Consider the following 20,258-nt stretch of genomic DNA (forward strand, 5'->3'; position numbering starts at 1 on the left):
GCACAGGAATCAGTCCAGGGTGAGGTACAGCAGGATAATCAGGAACAGAGAAGGTAGCCGAGCCGGGGGTCAAACACAGGAGGACGATCAAGGTACAGATGTGGAGCCGAAGAATAGTCAGGTCCAAGCCGGGGTCAATGCAGGCGGAATACTGGAGCAGTCAGGCAAGCCGAGTAGTAACAGGAAGCAGATATCACAACAGGAACAAGGAACACAGGAAGCTGATGATAATCCAGCAACCAGCATGCACCAGCAGCAGGCTTAAATAGGCAGAAGGGCGCCACCATGAGGAATACTGGCAGAATTACCCGTCCTACGGTTATCAACCTGACAGTCACCCTTCCATGTGCTCCTTGCTGCAAAGGCCAGTTATAGGTTGGGGTGGTTGCCATTTGTTTGTACTGTTGGTAAATTGGTGAGGGGACACACTTGATAACTTCACTGCCATGGTGCTATTGCTCGGTTTCCATTGTGTGTCTATACCTCTATGGAGGAGCGGGCTCCCTCCAGGCATATCTGCGCTTAACCTATTCATTATTATATACGTGCTCCAACTTAGTGGACTCTCAAAATTATACCGTTAGGACTGCAGTACACTGGGGTGCCATGACGGGACCGCTGCAGCTCATGCATGAATTTGCAAATGCGTGCAAACTAAACCCTTTGATTCTAACGTGAACTGTTAGACAAGGTCAATTCAGTTTGTTGCAGGTTGGCTGGTAAGTGAGCTGGGAATTTTTGTTTGTTGTTTTTTGACATGTGTCGTCCTTTCATGTGCTCCTTGCTGCAAAGGCCAGTTATAGGTTGGGGTGGTTACGATTTGTATTGAAAATAGTAAGTACACTGTATAAGTACACTGTATATATCTTTTATACACAGGTTAGGCTGTATAGGTTAGAAAACAGTAAGATCTCACCACTAATAACGATCTAAACACTGCGCTACAGAAAACACTAATCAATAGTGCAAACAGTTGTAGATATAGCAGCCACTTTGAATGGAAATAACATGAAATACAAAATACAAAAATACAAAAATCTACCAGAATGCAATTAAAGGTAAACGTGGGACGTGGCTGTACGGCAACCGGAAGTGACGTTCACGTATCACCGGAAGTGACGTTCACGTATCACCGTTCCGTGTGTTTTGATGAGGTGGTCGGGTGAGATTTGGTGTACAACTGATGTCCTCCGCAACTTGATATCTCTGGCATCTTTTTAAATTGTCAATGTGACTTTTTAATTACTTTTTTGTAAGTGTACTACCATTAGGCTAGATAAATTCCAAATGTACGTTATCGCACTATTTGGAATCTCATTTTCTCCAAATATTGCGATCACTTTTGAACTCTATCCGATGGGATGTCCTTAAACCCTGAGGGGTTTACTGCCGTATATGCCAAAACACGAGTGTGTGTGAGACAACTTGTGCTGGTGAGTGTACATCTGATTGGGGAAGCGGAGGCACGTTTACTGACCTGGTGTGGTGTCAGATCAAGCCTAGCTACTGAGCCTCCGTTTATGGAAGTAACGTCTGTATTATCAGTTTTTCCACTCATGGACTATTAGTTCTGCACTCTACCACACTTTTTGGGTGTGTTATACAGTTGTGCTCATAAGTTTACATACCCTGGCAGAATTTATGATTTCTTGGGCATTTTTAAGAGAATATGAATGATAACGCAAAACATTTTTTTCATTCATGGTTAGTGTTTGGCTGAAGCCATTTATTATCTATCAACTGTGTTTATTCTTTTTACATCATAATGACAACAGAAACTACCCAAATGACCCTGATCAAAAGTTTATATACCGTGGTGATTTTGGCCTGATAACATGCACACAAATTGACACAAAGGTTTTTTTAGAATGGCTATTAAAAGGTAACCATCCTCACCTGTGATCTGCTTGCTTGTAATTAGTGTGTATAAAATGTCAATGAGTTTCCGGATACAAAAAAGAAACAGCACTCAAAATGCCTCATCTGTAAGTTTGTGAAGAAATAAAGAAAAAGAATTCCAAAAAAGGAAAACCTGTGGTCGGACTTTAAAGGCACAACAAACAGTAGAAATATACAAAAATATTAGCATTTATTGAAATATATATATAGTACAAACAACAGGGACATGAAAGAAACATTGATAAAAATCATATATACAAAAAAGAATCTATATATGATATGAGCCCTAATGCGTCTACGCGTTTCGTTGTACACTTCTTCAGGACACATTTGGGGTTCAGTAGTTGCAAAGAAGAGAAAGGGGACTCACTATCTAAGGATAGAAACACACAGATTACAGCATATAATAAAAAGAAAAACACTGTTTGTCGAGACAGAGGACCACGGCACATGTATACAAAGCAGAACCATGGCAGAGATTGTTACCTTGCAATAGGAATCACATATTAATCAATCAGTGATCAACAAAGCAATTTTAAACAAAGGGAAAAAGCAAGGTGGCGCAATGGGGTCAGAGCGAATCACCAGGCAAACAACACCCAGGAACCACCTAAAAACCAATAAAAAATCATAACTCAAATCAAATACATAATATGGAACAGAAAAGAAAAAAAAATTACCTGTGAATCAATGATCACGAGTGTCTAGGTATGATACTTTCAAACAGGGGATAACGTATCAAAGTGAATATTCATAGAAGACCGGATATAATCATTGTATACATGTGCCGTGGTCCTCTGTCTCGGCATAAACAGTGTTTTTCTTTTTATTATATGTTTATTGTAATCTGTGTGTTTTTATTCTTGGATAGTGAGACCCCCTTTCTCTTCTTTGCAACTACTGAACCCCAAATGTGTCCTGAAGAAGTGTACAACGAAACGCGTAGACGCATTAGGGCTCATATCATATATAGATTGTTTTTTGTATATATGATTTTTATCGATGTTTCTTTCATGTCCCTGTTGTTTGTATTAAATATATATATATATTTCAATAAATGCTAATATTTTTGTATATTTCTACTGTTTGTTGTGCCTTTAAAGTCCGACCGCAAGTTTTCCTTTTTTGGAATTCTTTTTCTTTATTTCTTCAATGAGTTTCTGGACTCCTGACAGACCCTTGCATCTTTCATCCAGTGCTGCACTGACGTTTCTGGATTCTGAGTCATGGGGAAAGCAAAAGAATTGTCAAAGGATCTGTGGGAAAAGGTAGTTGAACTGTATAAAACAGGAAAGGGATATAAAAAGATATCCAAGGAATTGAGAATGCCAATCAGCAGTGTTCAAACTCTAATCAAGAAGTGGAAAATGAGGGGTTCTGTTGAAACCACACCACTGTCAGGTAGACCAACTAAAGGTTTGGCCACAACTGCCAGGAAAATTGTTCGGGATGCAAAGAAAAACCCACAAATAACTTCAGGTGAAATACGGGACTCTCTGAAAAGATGTGGTGTAGCTGTTTCAAGATGCACAATAAGAAGGCACTTGAAGAAAGTGGGCTGCATGGTCGAGTCGCCAGAAGAAAGCCATTACTACGCACAAAGTCATTTGGAGTGATGTGACCAAAATTGCTTTTTAACCACAACCATAAACACTACATTTGGAGAGCAGTGTCCCATGTCCAAGACGACAGTGTCAGGTGTGAATACAGTTCAATGGTTTTTCCTCTTTGACAGAGTTAACCACTCCACTGCACTTCAGCTGATACAGTTCAGCTGTAATTTTTGCTTTAGCTAGTATGCGGATTCCTTTTGTGATAATACAGCTGTCATCTTTGCATGTCAGTGCATATTCCTTACTTAGTAAGCTTCTTCACTGACGATAGGTTACTTTTAAGACCAGGAAAATGTAGTTATCTTCCTGGTGGCTGTTTGGCATAGAGGGTAGTGTAGAAAACCCTCTGCCATTCCTACTGAAACCATATATTGTCCATAGCTGTTGTAATTCTCTGTCTTGCTTTGATCCTGAAAAAATGTTTATGATTGGACATTTGCCTTGTAGTTTCGGAATCAATGCACCAGGTAAAAAAATTATGAGGTGCACAATTAGTATCTGAAGCATCACAGCCGCACCTCATCTAATAAGAGAATGGTTTACATTCATAGATAATGCAGAGTGTTCTCCTGAATGGTGGTCCCACAGAGCAAGGAACCTTCGTGTTCACAATGCAGCAAGGCAGCCACTTGGCATGGGACCCATGAGCTCGTGGAGATCACTGGAGTAGTGGTGCCTATATCAGTGATTTCCAGCTTCCATGGGGATTCCACAGATATGGTACATATACTGTTTACTTGGTCTAAATACTGCGATACCCAAACGTCAGTCCTAACACCCTTAAAGTGTCATTAAAACCACATAAAAAACTGTCAGTACATGTTGTATTTCATGCTGTTCGTACTCACTAGGTCACTATGGGATTCGTTTTTTGTATTCTGCAAAAAACCTGGTTGATCCTGCTGTGCACTGTCCCTCCTATCTTGTCTGTTTCCCTGCTGCAGCCTAAGATTGTGTAGGACAGCTGTTACAACATCTACTGAGCATGCTCCAGTTTCAGCTCCTTTCTAATGTGTTAATTTCCTTCTTTTTCTCATTTATGCAGCCCACATGACTCTAGAGTCACACATGGGGGTATACACTCTAGATAAATGGCAACCCAATCAATCCCTTCCTCCTCCTCCATGCCTAAACAGCTCAACACTATGGTAGAGGGATATTACATGTTGAATGATGGAGGCTTCACCTCCCTGTAATTCTGAGCACTTACAAACAATAGATGTGAAACAGGCTGATGTTTTTGCACAAAAATAATAAAGATTTAAGACCAAATACATATTTTTATGATGCTTTAAAATATTTGATATTATTTATGTATTTTTTTTTAACATGTGACCAGCAGCAGAGGACTAGAAGCTCCTCCTGCCACTGTTTCCCTGCAGGCAGGCTGGGAAAGAGCTGGGTGACATGAGAGCTTAGATTTTTTTTTTTAATTAAAATAATTAGAGTGCCATCTTCCACGTACATAAAGAGAAGGGGTACTGTACAATAAATTACTTTAACTTGTCTCTTTTGCTGATTCAGTCTAGCTTTCCAAATGCTGCAATTTGTCTTTAGGTGACCTGGCTTTTTACACAAAACATTCACGTTTCAAAATGCAAACTAATATTATTGTGGTTATTGGTTCTAGCATACAGGCTTTCAATTATTTCTAAGGTACAAATTCTATGCTTGTGCATTTGCGGACCTTTTATTAGCTTAGTCTGGTATAGTGCCGGGATAACTGGTTCCTGCACACGTGCAGGAGTGACGTCATCCTGCGCCGGTAAATGAAGAGGCTCATAGACCAGAACTAAGAAGATGCTGGCAACAGCAAGGGAATGTAGGACAGGTGAATATTAATAACTTTTATTCTACTTTGAATTTCCAGGAATGGTAGTTCTGGTTTGTCAGTTTAGCAACTGAAGAATTTGATGAGAACAGTGAAGGAGCGGCAGGTGACTGATGAGCTCATCTCACTGCTCAATCTGTTTCCTGTCTGCATGTTCCTTGTCAGCACATGCATATGAAGCACACCTGATTGGTCAATACTAAGTCAAAATAAAAACCTGTTTTTATTGCATACATAATGTTAGATACAGTGACATCAGCAGGTCCCTGCACTGGGAGGAGCAAGGTAGATGATTATGAACATATTTAAACCATGAAAAAAGGTGTGCCCTATCTGACTTGCTGCAGCTTCCAATGAGAAGCTCACAGTGTGCAGTGAAATCAGACTAAGCAATTTGAGTACAGGAGAGGAGCTTGTAGGACTGTGCAAGCCTGAAGGTGGGGTCGGACTTTAACTTTAAATATACAGTACATGTAATTATTTTTTTAATAAATGCATAACACTATTCCTTAATCACTGACTTGCAGGAAATTATGGATTAATGGATCAGGTGGCTGCCCTAAAATGGGTACAGAAGAACATCCAATATTTTGGCGGTGACCCAAACAAGGTGACGATTTATGGCCAAAGCGCAGGTGAGAACAATGTTCTAATAATAAATTATAACCATATTAACTACTTGACCTCCAGAAGATTTACCCCCTTCATGACCAGGCCCTTTTTTGTCTATACGGCACTGAGTTATTTTAACTGACAATTGCGTGGTCATGCAACACTTTCCATAAATGACATTTATGTAATGTTTTTCCCACAATTAGAGCTTACTTTTGGCGGTATTTACTCATCATGATATTACTCATAGTTATAAAATCCAAATGAAAGATATAACACCAACTTGTCAGAAAAAAAAACAAATTCGAAAACAGAATCATGGAGTTGGAAAAAGGAGCTCCCCCTCCTAAATATGATTTGAGAACTCAATCAGGTGTAGCTAATCACATTCTCAATGGCACATTAAGCCATTTGACTTTCAACTGTGATCAACTGTGGTCATTTTGATTAGCTCAGTACGAAAAGAGCTTTCCTGGAGCATTTCAGTGCCTGGTAGTGCAACTGAAACAAATAATCAACTATGGGTGGCAAGGCCCTGTCAAATAATCTCCACGATAAAGCTGTGGATGGGCACAAGTCAGGAGATGGAAACAAAAACATTTAAATGGCTTTATCAATGCCTAGAAGCACAGCGAATCTATTATTAAAAAGGAGGTAAACTGCTGTCTTTTTTTTTTTTTTTTTCTTCCCTGCAAAGTAAAGGCATAATGTGCTAGTATGTATCGCATACTAGCACATTATGTGACACTTACCTGCAAACGAAGCCCGCGTCGTCCCTGCCGGAGACCGCATCCAACTTCGCCCCTCTTCTTTCTGGGGCCACGGACTCCGGCTCTGTGACTGGCCTGAGCCGTGTGGCATCACTCCCACCGGTCACGGCACACTGCACTGAAGAATCGGCACCAGCGTATGACGTAATCGGTGCAGTATACAGTAAATATCTCCTAAATTGTACAAGTTTAGGAGATATTTACACTACCTATAGGTAAGCCTTATTTTAGGCTTACCTATAGGTACAAACATTAGAAGGAAGTTTACTTCCTTTTTAAGAAGTGGAAGGTATTTGGTACAATACAGACCCTCCCTGGATCAGGACGTTGCTCCAAACTGGATGAAAAAGCCAGGAGGAAACAGCAACTGTGAAGCAGTTGCAGGAATTTATGGCAAAGAGTGGTCATTGTGTGCATGTGACAACAATATCACAATTTCTCCACAAATTTGGCTTGTATGGGAGGGTTGCAAGAAAAAAGTCACTCTTCAAGAAAGGCCACATGCAGTCATGACTGAGCTTTGCCAAAATGCACCTTGAAGATTCTGAGTCCACATGGAAAAAGGTGTTCTGGTCAGATGAGACTAAAATGGAATTATTTGGCCTCAACACCAAATGATATGTCAGTGGAAATCCAATACAGCTCACCATCCAAATAACGCCAATCCTACAGTAAAGCATGGAGGTGATAATATGCTGTTATGTGGCTATTTCTCTGAAGCAGGGACTGGAGCACTTGTCAGGATAGAAGGAAAAATGGATGGGGCAAAATACCGTCAAATTCTTGAGGAAAATCTGCTGCCCTCTGCCAAAAAGTTGTCAGTGGAAAAAGGTGAATGTCCTTGCATGGCCTAGTCAGACCCCATTGAAAATCTGGAATGACTTGAAGACTGCAGTCCACAAAAGGTCACCATTATATTTAACTGAACATGAGCAGTTCTGCAAAGAAGAATGGGCAAATATTATTATTATTATTATTATTATTCACGCCAACAGTTTAGGCAGCGCTTTACAATGTAGAGGGGGAACAACACAATTACAGTACAGTTCAATACAAAAGGTACAGGAGGGCCCTGCTCATAGAGCTTACATTCTAAAGGGAGGGGGTGGTGGTACAAAAGGTAATAGCTGCAGAGAATGATTTGATGGGGGGTGGCTATTGCAATGTCTAGATGTGAAAAGTTAGTGGAGACATATCCCTACAGATTAAAGGCTGTAATTAAAGCAAAAGATGGTTCAACAAAATACTGACATGGGGTGAGGGGGGTGATCCTTTTTCCAACTCAGTGATTCTGGCTTTGCTTTTTTTTTCTGACATGTTGGTGTTCTATCCTTCACTTGGATATTATATGTTGCATGAGTAAATACAGCTGGATAAAACAAAAAATGTGTCTATCTTCATTTCAGGCTGCAAAGCAACAAAATAGTTGTTCTTTTCTATATCCATTGTATGTTTTGTTTCTGTCCATCCTCAAATTAATTCTCTTATTATTAAAGGAGGGACTTCAGTGTGGACTATGATGGTGTCCCCTTTGGCCAAGGGTCTTTTTCATCGTGCCATTGATATGAGTGGATCCTCTCTGTTTAAGGCCACTATGGCTGAGGCAGAGAAGGACAACCTGGTTTTCCTGAATAAGACAGGCTGCAAAGATACTAAATGTTTGAGGCAGCTGAACATAACCAAGATCCTTCAAGTAAGTGTCACCCACACGTGAGAAGCTCACAAACATAAAAAGCTTCAGGTTTATATTGCATTTACCCCATTGTCCCATGTAGGGTAGCTTATTACTGTAACTGATGTGATATACCATATGGACAAAAGTTTGTGGACACCTCAACACTCCAAATTATTGAATTCAGATGTTTTGAGTGAGGAGATCTCCTAATGCTACAGCATACCTTTTAGACACTTGTGTGCTTTTAGGCCTCATGCACACTGGTTTATTATAAGCATTTATTGTTTATTCTCCTGACAGGAGAAAATCAGCGTTAAAAATGCACCTAAGCCGATTTTTTCAAATGCGTTTTGGTGCATTTAGACGTGTTCAGGCACATTTGATTATTTATGCATTTCATTGGCCAGAATTTTAATTTATTCTGGCCATTCAAATGAAAACAACGCTCAAATGTTTAGGAGCATTTAGACACATTTAGCCGCGATTGGCCTTTTTTACTCTAAAAGCCTATGCGTGCATGGACACGAAGACTTTTATGGAGGCGCGTTCAAGGGCTTAGCCAAAAAAATGCCAAAAGCTCCAAAAATGTCAGTTTAGGAGCAGCAGTGTGCATGAGGCCTATACCCTTCTCTGAGAATGACTGTGCATAAAGCCAGGTCCATAAAGACATTGTTTGATGAGTTTCTTTGTAGGAGCCCCAGTAACCTACACAGAGCTCTGACCTCAACCTTACTAAACACTTATGAAAAAATGAAATCCCCACTGCAAGCCAGAATCCGGGTCTTCTCATCCACCATCAACATGTAACCTCACAATTGCATTTTTGACTTGATGGCTCAAATTTCAACAGACACACTTCAAATTCTTTTGGAAAGCCTACCTAGAAGAATGGAAGTTGTTACAACTGCGTAGGGTAGGGTTGGTATGACACCCAATTGGAAGGCTTTTAAAATGGGATGTCCAACAAGCTCATATAGTTATAGTGATGGTCAGGTGTCCACAAGCATTTGGCCATGAAGCGTATCATCACTTTTTTTGGCTTCTTAAGGGCAACAGTGCTATTCATATACAGTACTATGCAGATTGATAATGGTAATAATGTTGTATAGAAAAATTGGTGTATATCGCGCTGACATGCAAACGTATACCAAATAGCAACCAGCACAACACCAAGACCAGTGTAATCAAGGGATATGTGAAAGGTAAAATTTTGTGCAGCACTCAAAAATTCATGGTGATAAAAATTCATATATATACAAACTGTGCAATGACCACAAAAAAAATAGTGAAAAGTGATGTGAAATTCACACCCAAACTAAAGTCCATGTGCCATCATATAAAGATTTTTAAACCATAAATATAATAACAGTCCTTGGATAAACTGTGAAAACAGATTATGTAACCAGAAGTGGAATTCTACGTGACATCGGTGTTGAGGTGAAGACAGACAATAGAACCACCACCGGTTAGTGAGGAGGCTTACCGGAGTAAGAGGACTCAAATGGGCATATGCTCAGTGAGTCAACAAGGCATATGGTGTAAACACCAAAGTATGGGACCTCCATGTCTGGGCTCCAGATCAAGATGGAAGACGGTCCAATTGGACTGTCACTGAGCATATGCCCATTTGAGACCTCTTACTCCGGGTATTTTGTACATTTGAGAGGATTTGGTCTAACAAGTTGGCTGCTTCTGAGGATTGCTTTTCTGTGACATCTCTTGACCAATTGGACTGTCTTCCATCTTGATCTGGAGCCCAGACATGGAGGTCCCATACTTTGGTGTTTGCACCATATGCCTTGTTGATTCACTGAGCATATGCCCATTTGAGTCCTCCTACTCCGGATTTGGTCTGACAAGTTGGCTGCTTCTGAGGACTGCTTCTCTGTGACATATCTTGACCAATTGGACGGTCTTCCATCTTGAACTGGAGCCCGGACGTGGAGGTCCCATACTTTAGTTTGGGTGTGAATTTCACATCACTTTTCACAGTTTTTTTGTGGTCATTGCACAGTGTACATTAGTTTGTATATATATATATATATATATATATATATATATATATATATATGAATTTTTATCACCAATAATGTTGTATACACCTAAAGAAAGAACTTCCTTACCGTGGTCCACTATTTTGTAGGTAAAAGGTTCCCCTTTTCAATATAACACAAGCAACATACACCCAAAATATAGACATGGAGGGTTTATTCTCAGATAAATAGTGTAGTTTATAGCAGTGTTTCTCAACTCCAGTCCTCAAGGCGCACCAACAGGTCATGTTTTCAGGATTTCCCTCAGATGAAACGGCTGTGGTAATTACTAAGGCAGTAAAAACTGATCAAATCACCTGTGCAAATTAGTGGAAATCCTGAAAACATGACCTGTTGGTGCGCCTTGAGGACTGGAGTTGAGAAACACTGGTTTATAGTAATGGTTATGGTAGATTTTTTGTTTGATATAATGTTACATGTTTTACTTCTAGTCCATCCCTTGGAAGGAATACCCAGAATGGGCAGCGGAAGACCTGTTTGACTTGCCACAAAAAGATAAATTTATTGGCCCGTTGCCTGTAGTGGATGGATATGTGGTGCCATCTCCCCCACTGGATGTATGGAAGGAGAAGAAAGAGGGCTACAGTGACGTACCATATGTAATCGGTACCTCCCTGCAAGAAACTGAGTTTGCGTAAGATAATTATTATCTCTTGAATTCAATGATGAAGTCCAGGAGAGGTTGGGTTCCTTTAGCCTAGGAGGCAGATACAACCAACTGGCCCTTTTATAGTAGGGATGAATTTCTATACCAACATTATTGAAAATGTTTAACACCTCTCAGCCCCCCCCCATAGAGTTCACGCACGCAGTTAGAACGCAAGAATATCTTCTCAGTTTTATGCCATTCATTGGTATTCACATGAACAATTAACTCTGTCACAGCAAATTTTAAAAGACCTAAAATGGACTCACTCCTCTTTCTCACACATGAGAGAACTGGTGCTTGGCAATTTGCTGCTTAGGGACCAGCACTGTCACATGGGGACAGAAAGAGGATGTTCTTAACCCTGTGTAAGCTCTGAGATGTGACTTTAAACCTAAGCAGGACTTTTCCACACTCCAGGCAGCTAAAGGTGGGAAGTAAAAGGAAGGCATGCATGTGCTAGAGATAAAGTACAGGTTCATTAACCACTACCATACCAGGCCTATTCTGGCACTCCTCTTCTACATGTAAAAATCATCATTTTTTTGTTTGCTAGAAAATTACTCAGAACCCCCCAAACATTATCTATATGTTTCTTTAGCAGAGACCCTAGGGAATAAAATGGAGGTTGTTGCAACGTTTTATGTCACACGGTATTTGCGCAGCAATTTATCAAACTCGTTTTTTTTTTTTGAAAAAAAAAACTGTTTTGTGAATTTAAAAAAGAACAAGACACTAAAATTAGCTCAATTTTTTTGTATAATGTGAAAGTTGATGTTACGCAGAGTAAACAGATACCTAACATGTCACGCTTTAATATTGTGCACATTTGTGGAATGGCGCCAAACTTCGGGTACTTAAAAATCTCCATAGGCAACATTTTAAATATTTTTACAGGTTACCAGTTTAGAGTTACAGAGGAGGTCTTGGGCTAGAATTGTTGCTCTCTCTCTAACGTTCACAAGCAAAACCTCACAAGTGTGATTTGAACGCTATTTACAAATGTGGGCGCGACTTACGTATGTGTTTGCTTTTGCGTGCTAGCATGCGGGGACGGGGGCACTTTCAATTTTTTATTTTTATTATTGTTTACTTTATCTTTATTTTTACACTTTCCTTTTACATTTTTTTTTTTGGGATGACTTTTATTCCTATTACAAGGAATGTAAACAGGAATAGGGCATGACAAGTCCATCTTTTTGGAGAGATCCAGGGTCTTTAAAGCGGAGTTCCACACAAAAATGGAACTTCCGCTTTTCGGAACCCTCCCCCCCTCCGGTGTCACATATGGCACCTTTCAGGGGGGAGGGGGTGCAGATACCTGTCTAAGACAGGTATTTGCACCCACTTCCGGTATAGACTCCCATGGGAGTCTATGCCTCTTCCTGTCCCTCCGCGCTGTCTCCTGGGAAACACACAGCTCCCAGGAGATAGCGGGGACCAGTTGCGATGCGCAGCGCGACTCGCGCATGTGCAGTAGGGAACCGGGAAATTAAGCCGCAACGCTTCAGTTCCTGATTCCCCCACCTAGGATGGTGGCGGCAGCTGCTCGGCATCGCCTGCCGACATCGCTGGACCCTGGGACAGGTAAGTGGCCATTTATTAAAAGTCAGCAGCTGCAGTATTTGTAGCTGCTGGCTTTTAATATTTTTTTTTTTTGGCGGTTTAGGTGGACCCCCGCTTTAAGTTCCCAGATCTCTCCTCCAGGCTGGAAAGACTGAGATAAAAAAACAAAAAACGATCTTGGCCTTTCCAGCCGAGTACACGGCAGTGTTTACATCTGCCGGGCCGGATGTGATGTCATAACATCTCGCTCGGGCCTCCGAAGGTCAGAGAGACTTCCAGGGGCCATCTGGTCTTCTCTATGGTGAACTTCAGCCGCCGGTGGATTCCTTCTCTGGCTCACCAATCGCACGGGCGGTAGAAGAACCGGAGGGCGGCGGAAGGGAATCAGCCACTATGATTGTTCTTACGGTGCAGGGATTCACCAGCTGAAGAAGATATCTGAATGATGCCTGTAGCTGCAGGCATCATTCAGATATCTTCACTCAAAATCCAGGATGGCATATGATGGCCTTGGGTCGGAAGTGATCAGACTGATCTGCTTTTGGCAGGCTTTGGTCAGGTTTGTTACAATTGTTTTTTTTTTGAGACACGATTATTTGTGTCCTAAAAACTTACCAACTGTTAAACAAACATGCCAAAATTATTTTGTTTCTACTGACCTTTATCTAACCTATCCTTAACCGAAGAGCCATAACAAAATAAAAAATATAAATAACACTTTATGAAAGTCTGAAATGGGTATGCTGGAGGAGTTACAGTGTGCCTGTGATGGTAAAGCTATTTTTTTTTAATAACAAACATGTCATACTTACTTGCTCTGTGCATTGGTTTTGCACAGAGCGGCCCTGATCCTGCTCCAGTTTCTAAATTGTTGCATTTGTAAATGTCAAAAGCCAACATAAAGTATTAATAGTGCTAAAGAAAAGCATTTGTGTTTTAACACCTGTTTTTAACCAATCTTTTTCTGGTATAATTCTCCTTTAAGGGGGCGTGACGGGGGGGGGGTGTCCTATGCCTACACATTTTTGCTAATAGGTGTCCCTTGTTCCCATCTTAGAAAGTTGAGAGGTATGGGCTTCAGCTGGTGGCTCTTTTAGGAAAACCTATATGCAAGCAAGGCACAGTGCTTATCCTAAAATGCCCATGCCTGGGTGCAAGCTATTACAGCCCATGCCTGTAGAAAGAATAGATGTTAAAACACACATAAAAACACCAACAACACAAACAAGGAAACTGCAAATATTTTTTTTTCAAAGTTGAACTCTGGGATTTCAGCAAAAAATACTTTTGCAGAGTGAGGAGTGCCCATTTCAAGGGTATAATTTTAATATAAATCTCAAAAATCAGTTTTTAAAAAAAAAATATTGTTTTCAGCTTTCAAAATTCCCTTTTGTTTTATTAGTGTTTATTTTTTGTAAGTATGTGTGTATTTTAACATACTTATTAAGTCTAGGAATCGAGGAATAAGCTGTAATACTGTACTTACCTTATTCCTCACTCTAGTAGGCTCAGGCGCTCTCATAATCTGGTTGAAAAAAAGCATGCAGTTCAACCAACAAAGAAAACAAAAAACAAAAAAAACCAACACACTCCAATAGAAAACCTTTATACACACAATCCTATACCCACAGTTGATCCAGAGGAAGGCAACCCCCCCCCCCCACCCCAAAAAATCCTTCCTGATCCCCCAAGAGGCAATTGGATATTCCCTGGATCAACTTTACCTATAAATATTAGTATCCAGTTATATTATGTTTATCTAGGAAAGAATCCAGGCCTTTCTTGAAACAATTATTATTATTATTATACAGAATTTATATAGCGCCAACAGTTTACACAGCACTTTACAATATAAAAGGGGGACAATACAGTTACAATACAATAAGATACAAGAGGATTAAGAGGGCCCTGCTCAGAAGGGCTTACAATCTAAAAGGGTGGGGCAGGTGGTACAAAAGGTTGTAACTGTGGGGAATGAGCTGATGGAAGTGTTTAGAGATTAGTTGGAGGTGTGATAGGCTTCCCTGAAGATATGAGTTTTCAGGGATCGCCTGAAGGCAGCTAGAATAGGAGATAGCCGGACAGGTTGAGGTAGAAAGTTCCAGAGGATGGCAGAGGCTCTGGAGAAATCTTGGAGACGAGCATTTGAGGAGAAAACGAGAGAGCTTGAGAGTACGAGTTCTTGAGAGGAGCGTAGAAAAGTTTGGTGATGTAGCTTGGGACAGAGTTGTGAATGGCTTTGTATGTTGTGGTTAGTATTTTGAATTTAACTGGCTGGCCGATCAGGAGCCAGTGCAGGGATTGGCGGAGAGGGGTGGCAGACACCGAGCAGTTGGCAAGGTGGATAAGTGTGGCAGCAGCATTCATGATAGACTGAAGTGGGGATAGCCTATGGAGAGGTAGGCCGATGAGAAGGGAGTTGCAATAGTCAATGAGTAGCTTGGCGGTTTCATTTGTTAAAAGGGGGCGTATTTTAGAGATGTTACGGAGGTGAAATCTACAAGCTTTCGACAGCGATTGGATTTGGGGCTGAAAAGACAGGTCAGAGTCTAGGATTACACCTAGTACCCTGGCATGAGGGGAGGGATTGATGGTTGCATTATTTATTTTCAAGTAAAAGTCATGGAGGGGGGCACGGGCTGGGGGGGGGGATATTACCAGCTCTGGTTTAGAGAGATTTAGTTTAAGGAAGTGGTGCGACATCCATGCTGATATGTCAGTTAGTAAGTTAGTAATGCGAGAGGAAACTGAAGGAGTGAGGTGAGGAGCAGACAGATAGATTTGGGTATCATCAGCGTGTAAATGGTATTGGAAGCCATGGGTAGTTATCAACTGACCAAGGGAGGAGGTGTAGATAGAGAAGAGAAGGGGTCCCAGAACAGAGCCTTGGGGGACCCCCACAGAAATGGAGAGGAGAAGACAGAGTTGTAGGTAACACTGAAGGAGCGTTGTGATAGGTAGGAGGAGATTAAGGAGGAGATCTGTATTTGAAGATTAAATCTAATTTCCTCTAGACAAGAGTGCCCCATTGTCCTCTGTGATGACCTTAAAGTGAATAACTCAACAACAAGTTCACTATATGAACCACTTATGTATTTGTACATGTTGATCATGTCCCACTTAATCTCCACGTCTCAAGAGAGAATAAATTCAGTTCACCTAATCTTTCCTCCACTTCTTGACACTGCTTTGGGTTCTGGATGGGCCCTCATTGTCCTCATGTATAATGTAAGACTACTAGTCCTGCATTGCACATAATGCCATAAGAGTGCTGTCACTGACTGGAGCACATTAGACAAGATGCTTCGGGGAACCAGTTGCATAGCATGGTGGAAGCCTGCTGGAGTGATGAATAAGGAAAGTACTACAGCTTTTTCCTCTACCCCTAGCATTAACCAAACGTTTAACCCTTGTAGTGGGGTTGGGGTGGAAGGGTGGGGGGTCACGGCTAGGTATTTGTTTTTAAAATTCCAGAGTTTAGCTTTGAGGAGAATTCTATTCCTGTCTGGAGGCTGATAGAAGAAAGCTACCCTCTAATTCAATCTGCCTATCTACCAAGATGCGAAGAGAGGTGCATCCCATGTTCCAATATACTTATAAATGTCCTTTTTCTCCACAGCCCATTTTTTGCCAATCTGTCCAAGTGGACTGAAGAGGATTACCGCTGGTTTGTCAAATGTGAGTGTTCTCCCACTGACTGAATAGTAAACGTTTAATGAATCTTCAGTCATATTTATAAAAGAATGATTTGTGTAATGTTCTTCTCCAGTACGTCTGAACACATTTGGGGGAAGTCTGGCAGACGAGGCTCTGGCTCTCTATCCCACCTCAGAGTTCTGCACCCAGCAGCTTGAGCGATGTGTGGAGAAAACCTACATGACAATGGTGTCTGACCTGAGAGCCTCATGTCCCAACAATGAGCTGGCCAAACAAGCAGCAGGTACATGTAAATCCTCTCTCTGGGAATTCCATTAAATCTTTTTTTACAAAAGGGAAAAATCAAAGTAAGTCTATTCTCAGTCCATGTATTTTTTTTTTTTTAGCATGATACCTTCCTGTCGTACCATCTTTCCTTTCCGGAAAGCACTCTTTCTGTGCCAACCGTTCTCCAGTATCCGCAAAAGAAAGTTGACTGGAGATATGCTTTAAAGCCCAATTAAAGTCTCCACCCTCTTTTATGTGTACCTTCTGTACCTCTGCATAGATTTATGACTGATGTTGCTTAGAATGCTTAGTGAGAATGCCACTTCTTGCCCATCCACTGTGGTGCTATGTGCTGGCATAACTGAGTAACCACCACTCCTCATCAAAAGTCTCCTCACACAGATATGTATTGCAGAGGGAGAGAGGGGATATATCTGACCAGGTCTAATACTGGGTGCTGGTTGCTTAGAACGGTGTTTCTCAACTCCAGTCCTCAAGGCACCCCAACAGGTCATGTTTTCAGGCCTTCCATTGTTTTGCACAGGTGATTTGATCAGTTTCACTGCCTTAGTAATTACCACAGCCATTTCATCTGAGGGAAATCCTGAAACCATGACCTGTTGGGGCGCCTTGAGGACTGGAGTTGAGAAACACTGGCTTAGAACACTGGGTCACAATCTGGTGCCCCTTGGACTGCACAGTCATATTTATACTCCCTACACAACTGATGTACCAGGAGAATGGAGGTAAAACTAGGAAATTGGAGGTTATTTGTACAATGTCTATCGGACTTCATATACAGTGGGGACGGAAAGTATTCAGACCCCCTTAAATTTTTCACTCTTTGTTATATTGCAGCCATTTGCTAAATTAATTTCAATTCATTTTTTTCCTCATTAATTTACACACAGCACCCAATATTGACAGAAAAACACAGAATTGTTCACATTATTACAGATTTATTAAAAAAGAAAAACTGAAATATCACATGGTCCTAAGTATTCAGACCCTTTGCTGTGACACTCATATATTTAACTCAGGTGCTGTCCATTTCTTCTGATCATCCTTAAGATGGTTCTACACATTCATTTGAGTCCAGCTGTGTTTGATTATACTGATTGGACTTGATTAGGAAAGCCACACACCTGTCTATCTAAGACCTTACAGCTCACAGTGCATGTCAGAGCAAATGAGAATCATGAGGTCAAAGGAACTGCCTGAAGAGCTCAGAGACAGAATTGTGGCAAGGCACAGATCTGGCCAAGGTTACAAAAAAAAAATCTGCTGCACTTAAGGTTCCTAAGAGCAAACTGGCCTCCATAATCCTTAAATGGAAGACGTTTGGAACGACCAGAACCCTTCCTAGAGCTGGCCGTCTGGCCAAACTGAGCTATCGGGGGAGAAGAGCCTTGGTGAGAGAGGTAAAGAAGAGCCCAAAGATCACTGTGGCTGAGCTCCAGAAATGCAGTTGGGAGATGGGAGAAAGTTGTAGAAATTCAACCATCACTGCAGCCCTCCACCAGTCGGGGCTTTATGGCAGAGTGGCCCGACGGAAGCCTCTCCTCAGTGCAAGACACATGAAAGCCTGCATGGAGTTTGCTAAAAAAAACACCTGAAGGACTCCAAGATGGTGAGAAATAAGATTCTCTGGTCTGATGAGACCAAGATAGAACTTTTTGGCCTTAATTCTAAGCGGTATGTGTGGAGAAAACCAGGCACTGCTCATCACCTGTCAAATACAGTCCCAACAGTGAAGCATGGTGGTGGCAGCATCATGCTGTGGGGGTGTTTTTCAGCTGCAGGGACAGGATGATTGGTTACAATTGAGGGAAAGATGAATCCAGCCAAGTACATGGATATCCTGGATGAAAACCTTCTCCAGAGTGCTCAGGACCTCAGACTGGCCGAAGGTTTACCTTTCAACAAGACAATGACCCTAAGCACACAGCTAAAATAACGAAGGAGTGGCTTCACAACAACTCTGTGACTGTTCTTGAATGGCCCAGCCAGAGCCCTGACTTAAACCCAATTGAGCATCTCTGGAGAGACCTAAAAATGGCTGCAAGGAGGAATGGCAGAGGATCCCGAAATCCAGGTGTGAAAAACTTGTTGCATAATTCCCAAAAAAACTCATGGCTTTATTAGATCAAAAGGGTGCTTCTACTAAATACTGAGCAAAGGGTCTGAATACTTAGGACCATGTGATATTTCAGTTTTTCTTTTTTAATAAATCTGCAAAAATGTCAACAATTCTGTTTTTTTCTGTCAATATGGGGTGCTGTGTGTACATTAATGAGGAAAAAAATGAACTTAAATGATTTTAGCAAATGGCTGCAATATAACAAAGTGAAAAATTTAATGGGGTCTGAATACTTTCCGTCCCCACTGTATAATGTATTTCTGTAACTTCAGTTGGGCTTTAAGCTTTTTGAACTCAGTGGAACATAAAAGAACATTTTAATTGAAAACCCCATGTGATGTCCTCTTAGGAAAGTAGATCCTAGTAGAAACATATTATAATAAAATAAAAAGGAAAAATTCTCAGGAACTGTTGTATACTAGAAAAAAAAAATTGAATCACATAGGCCATGAATGAGGTGACCTTGCTCGACAAAGTATCTAAGCAAGTGAGGACATGGCAGTCATGGGTGGATAACTTCTTACCTCCTGGCTTTGATTCCACCTTGCTAAAGCCATAACTTTCCACTTGCCTATAGGGCTATGGCCTGTAGCCATTCCAGATGTGTGCTACTCACCTCCGACTCTCTTCTCTAAATTCCCAATTCCTTCTTTAACATTTATCTAGTTTACTTTCTCTCCTCTATTCTTTGGTATTTTTAATTTGGTTCTCAGTGCTAATCATGCTTCCTACCTACTTTGGATTGTCGGATTTAGGGCCTATTCGTGCCTGATCACCCTCATTGTTCTCGTCCAATGGGGTGTGACACCCTTGTTGCTAATGTTCTGTAACTTAATTGTTATAAGTAAATTAAAATGTTATTACTGTGATCTTATAAATTCTTTACCTGTGACTTGTGTAGTACTAACCGTGGGTTCGATGCCCACTACAACCTGTAAAAAGACCATCTCAACCAGTGTCTGTACTATGGTTGTTTATTCCAATAAAAAAAGATTGAACAAGAAAATAAAAAGGAACTGCTCTATGTAACTGATGATTATTCATTGTCCTGTAATTGCAGCTTCATTGTCCAGCCCTGTCTACCGCTATCAGGTAACCTACACACCATCTAGGCCAGTTAAAGTTAATAGCCTCTTGACCTATGAAAGCTGGTTCTCCTTTCATATGCTGGATATCCTGGGATTTTTTGGAACACTGGATTACGCGCTTGGAGAGACTACAGAAGCAGATCGTGATTTCCAGAGATTGATAAGAAAATACTTCATTCACTTTGCTAAAGAAGGTAAGAATCTTTGAAGGTAAGATGTTGCCGTAAGAACTAGCTGTTAGAATGTAACAGCTAGTGGCCAGCATATTGCACACACTGGGTATACGCTGCAGCATCCCAGCATTCATGGTTTAGAGATACTGAAATGTGAAGGCTGCCATTGTTGAAAATGCTAGTTGTCTGGCTGTGTCTGATTTCAATATTTTGAGCAATCATGTTGATTGTGAGGTATATAATCCTGTCCTTTTGGCTAGACCTATG

At 41.0% G+C, this 20,258-nt stretch overlaps 1 protein-coding gene across 1 annotated transcript in view; it reads left to right on the forward strand.

Annotated features, from left to right (window-relative positions):
• The window catches only part of LOC141112014 (para-nitrobenzyl esterase-like), a 43,073-nt gene that overhangs the window by 16,536 nt on the left and 6,279 nt on the right, over positions 1-20,258 (forward strand). The window contains exons 3-8 of the mRNA XM_073604334.1: positions 5,871-5,978; positions 8,222-8,418; positions 10,886-11,088; positions 16,286-16,344; positions 16,436-16,606; positions 19,791-20,012. Of these exons, the coding sequence (XP_073460435.1) occupies positions 5,871-5,978; positions 8,222-8,418; positions 10,886-11,088; positions 16,286-16,344; positions 16,436-16,606; positions 19,791-20,012 (960 nt within the window). The remainder of the gene's footprint in view (positions 1-5,870; positions 5,979-8,221; positions 8,419-10,885; positions 11,089-16,285; positions 16,345-16,435; positions 16,607-19,790; positions 20,013-20,258) is intronic.

The sequence above is a fragment of the Aquarana catesbeiana genome, linkage group LG11 (genome assembly GCF_042186555.1).
Source record: "Aquarana catesbeiana isolate 2022-GZ linkage group LG11, ASM4218655v1, whole genome shotgun sequence".
In the NCBI taxonomy this organism is placed as follows: Eukaryota; Metazoa; Chordata; class Amphibia; order Anura; family Ranidae; genus Aquarana; species Aquarana catesbeiana.